This window comes from Etheostoma spectabile, chromosome 12 (assembly GCF_008692095.1).
Source record: "Etheostoma spectabile isolate EspeVRDwgs_2016 chromosome 12, UIUC_Espe_1.0, whole genome shotgun sequence".
In the NCBI taxonomy this organism is placed as follows: domain Eukaryota; kingdom Metazoa; phylum Chordata; class Actinopteri; order Perciformes; family Percidae; genus Etheostoma; species Etheostoma spectabile.
In genome coordinates, this window is record NC_045744.1 from 29,350,120 (window position 1) to 29,353,451 (window position 3,332).

The 3,332-nt window shown below is 39.0% G+C and overlaps 1 protein-coding gene across 2 annotated transcripts in view; it reads right to left on the reverse strand.

Moving 5' to 3' along the window:
• Positions 1–2,374: 2,374 nt before the first annotated feature.
• LOC116699723 (pleckstrin homology domain-containing family J member 1) overlaps positions 2,375–3,332 on the reverse strand; it is a 1,497-nt gene continuing 539 nt past the window's right edge. For both annotated transcript variants that reach the window (XM_032532435.1, XM_032532436.1), the window contains 3 exons: positions 2,969–3,036; positions 2,794–2,860; positions 2,375–2,638 (listed from right to left, as the gene is read on the reverse strand). In XM_032532435.1, coding sequence (XP_032388326.1) covers positions 2,544–2,638; positions 2,794–2,860; positions 2,969–3,036 — 230 coding nt within the window. In that variant the 3' untranslated portion in view covers positions 2,375–2,543. The remainder of the gene's footprint in view (positions 2,639–2,793; positions 2,861–2,968; positions 3,037–3,332) is intronic.

Sequence of the window (3,332 nt, forward strand, 5' to 3'; positions counted from 1 at the left end):
GGGGGGGGGGAACATAGAGTTTCTCTGTACGCAGATGATTTATTAATGTATGTATCAGACCCTGTTTCAAGTGCCCCCCATGTGATTAATGCCTTGAGGAGATTTGGTGCTTTTTCTGGGTACAAATTGAATTTTAGTAAAAGTGAATGTTACCCTGTTAATGACCTGGCTCTTCAAATACACGACAACGCTCTACCGTTCAGAATGTCTAGGAATGGCTTTAGATATTTGGGCATTAACATCACAAGGGACATGCAGAAGCTTTACCAAGAAAACTTCTATTTGCTATCTGAGAGAGTCAAATCAGACCTGGACAAATGGAAGACACTTCATCTGTCTTTAGCAGGGAAAGTGAACTGTATAAAAATGAATGTGCTTCCCAAGTTTCTCTACCTGTTCCAGTGTATTCCACTCTATCTCCCTAAATCTTACTTCAAATCTATTGATAAGATTTTCATCTCATTTATATGGGGCGGGAAGAAACCTAGAATACGACTAGAATTGTTGCAGAGGCCTAAAATGCAGGGTGGCTTAGCTCTTCCAAATCTTTGTCATTATTATTGGGCCTCAAATGTTCAAAAAATCATGCACTGGCTCCACACTCCTGATACAAACTGGTGCCAGTCTGAAGCTGCATCTTGCACTTCAACTTCTCTCAGAGCCCTGGTCACCTCCACCTTCCCCATCTCTATTTCTCAATTCACCGACAATCCAGTAGTCATGAATACCCTTAAAATATGGTTTCAACTTAGACGTAGCTTCGGGTTTAACAATCTTCTTCATCTAAGTCCCATACATAATAACCATCTTTTTCTCCCAGCCAGATTAGACTCTGAATTTACTCTCTGGCAAAGGCAAGGCATTTACATATTTAAAGATATGTATATAAACTGTATCTTCCCTAGCTTTGATGACCTGTCACATAAATTTGACCTCCCTCGATCTAGCCTTTTCCGATATTTCCAAGCCCGCCACTTCCTTCAACATCATGACCCCAACTTTCCATATATACCATCACTTTCAGGTTTAGATGCCCTGTTAGAAACTACTTTCAACTCTAGAGGACTTATTTCAAGAATCTATAACTGTATATCTTCCTTTAAAAATACGACTCTTGCAAAGATCAAGGCAGACTGGGTGGATGAGCTGGGAGAGGACTTGGAGGAAGGCGTTTGGGACAGTGCTCTACTAAGGGTAAATGACAGCACTTCATGTGCCAAATTAAGTATAATACAATTTAAGATCTTACATCGCATCCACTACTCTAAAGCCAGACTTGCTAAAATATACCCCGACATAGATGCAAGCTGCGACAGGTGTCGAAACACTCCTGCCGACCTAACCCATATGTTTTGGTCGTGCTCAGCCCTAGCATCCTATTGGTCTGTAATCTTTAAAACGGTGTCAGAAGCTCTTAATATTGACCTACAACCCAATGCAGTAGTGGCCATATTTGGCACTACCGACAGTAGATATTCGACAATAAAGAAAAGAGATCAAATTATCATTGCTTTTACAACATTGCTTGCACGCAGAAGAATTTTATTACATTGGAAGTCAAAAAATCCACCTAATGTATCTCTGTGGTTTAATGACCTTATGCAGCTCATACAGTTAGAGAAAATAAAATACACTCTCAGAGGGTCCAGGAACAACAATGTTTTTTCTGTCTGGGATCCAGTGCTGAAATATTTGGGTAAGCTTAAAACTGTGCCGATTTAGCAGCCGTCTAGCACTTATAGTTGTTATTCATCCATGAGAATTATAGTGTGTGGTACACAGACTCCGCAATGGTGAGCCTATGTTTATTTGTGTTCCTTTTTGTTTTTTCTGTTTGTTTGTTTTTTGGTAGTATTATTACTATTAATACCGCTATTGTTACCGTTGTTATTATTATCATTGTCATTGTTCCTATGGCTATCCTTTTTGCTTTCTGGATGGTGTCCTCCATGTTCGGGAGGGGGGGGGGGGGGGGGGGGGGGTTAATAACTCATACAAAATAATATTGTGAGCTTGGTCCTTTTGTGAATGCTGTTACTATGTACTGCCCTGTACTATCAATGTCTAAAAAATCTATATAAAAAAAAAAAAAAAAACATCTCTCAATGCAAATCAAACCAGCTATTAGTCTAACTGAAATAAAACCTCGCCAATCTCTATGTATGGTGATGGGTATGTGATGATGTCGGGCTATTTTAATTCCAAGCATGGGTTCATAAACTTATGAACACCACTGTACATCAAATGTGCGGACAGAAAGCAATTGTAAGGTTTCTTTGAAACAAAAGTCACATTCATTCTTCTCTTTGAGGCATGAAAATAAAACATAAAAAGCTGACAAATCACAGTCATTAGTCCCTTAAACTGTATTGTGTTATTATCAGCCATAGAACCCAAAGTCTTTAGCTTGTAATTTGAGAAATTCTGGTATTTGTACTGGATAATTGACTGAAATGACTGATTATCAAAATTGTAGTCATTTAATCTAGTCAGTTACCGCCAGGTCGTGGTGTCTGTTGTAATAAGATGGAAAAGAGTCGGTCCTACCTGGCCTTCACAATCGAGTCGACCCACTCCCTACACTGCTCTGCTGAGTCACACTCAAACAGATACTTCCTCTCTGCTTCATCCAGAAATGCTACAAAGAGAAACACATAAAATTGCACACCGGGTTTCAAGTTGTGGACTTTGATACATAAGTGACCTATCAATGCAGTGTGAATAGCATCAAACTGAAACCAGTGAGAAAGTGTAGGTGAGTCATGTGAATGTGAAATGGAAAGTGGAACTTACCAATAGAAAAGCTCTGGCTGTCCTCCTTTTCCACCCGACACTGCTCCAGCAGCAAAGCTCCAATTGGCTGACAAATACATAATGACATTTTGTTTCACTTTCATAAGAGGAACAGGAAATACAATGAATACAGACAAATGCCCTATGGCTAGGTATAAACCGTAACCCAACTGACCTCCTCCTCATCAGTTCGGAAATAAAAGAGGAAGTTAACAACGAGTTTCACCAGCCTCTTCTTTACAACTGTAAAACAACAAAAGGGAACTGATATGAGACAGTACAGAGACTAGGGTGACCATATTTTAATTTCCAAAAAAGGGCCTCAAAACACAAATTCAGACAGGCTTCTAAGGGGTAAATGAACATGCTTTATTATGCCTCAATGGTATAAAAATAACTTATAAAATATGTAACAACCTGTAACAAAATAATAGCTCTTTTTAAATAAATAAATATGAAATATTGTTCAAAATATGACCTATGCTGTGTCAGCTTCAAAATCCAGCTACCGTAGTACCGTAGTATTGTGTGCAAAGCGC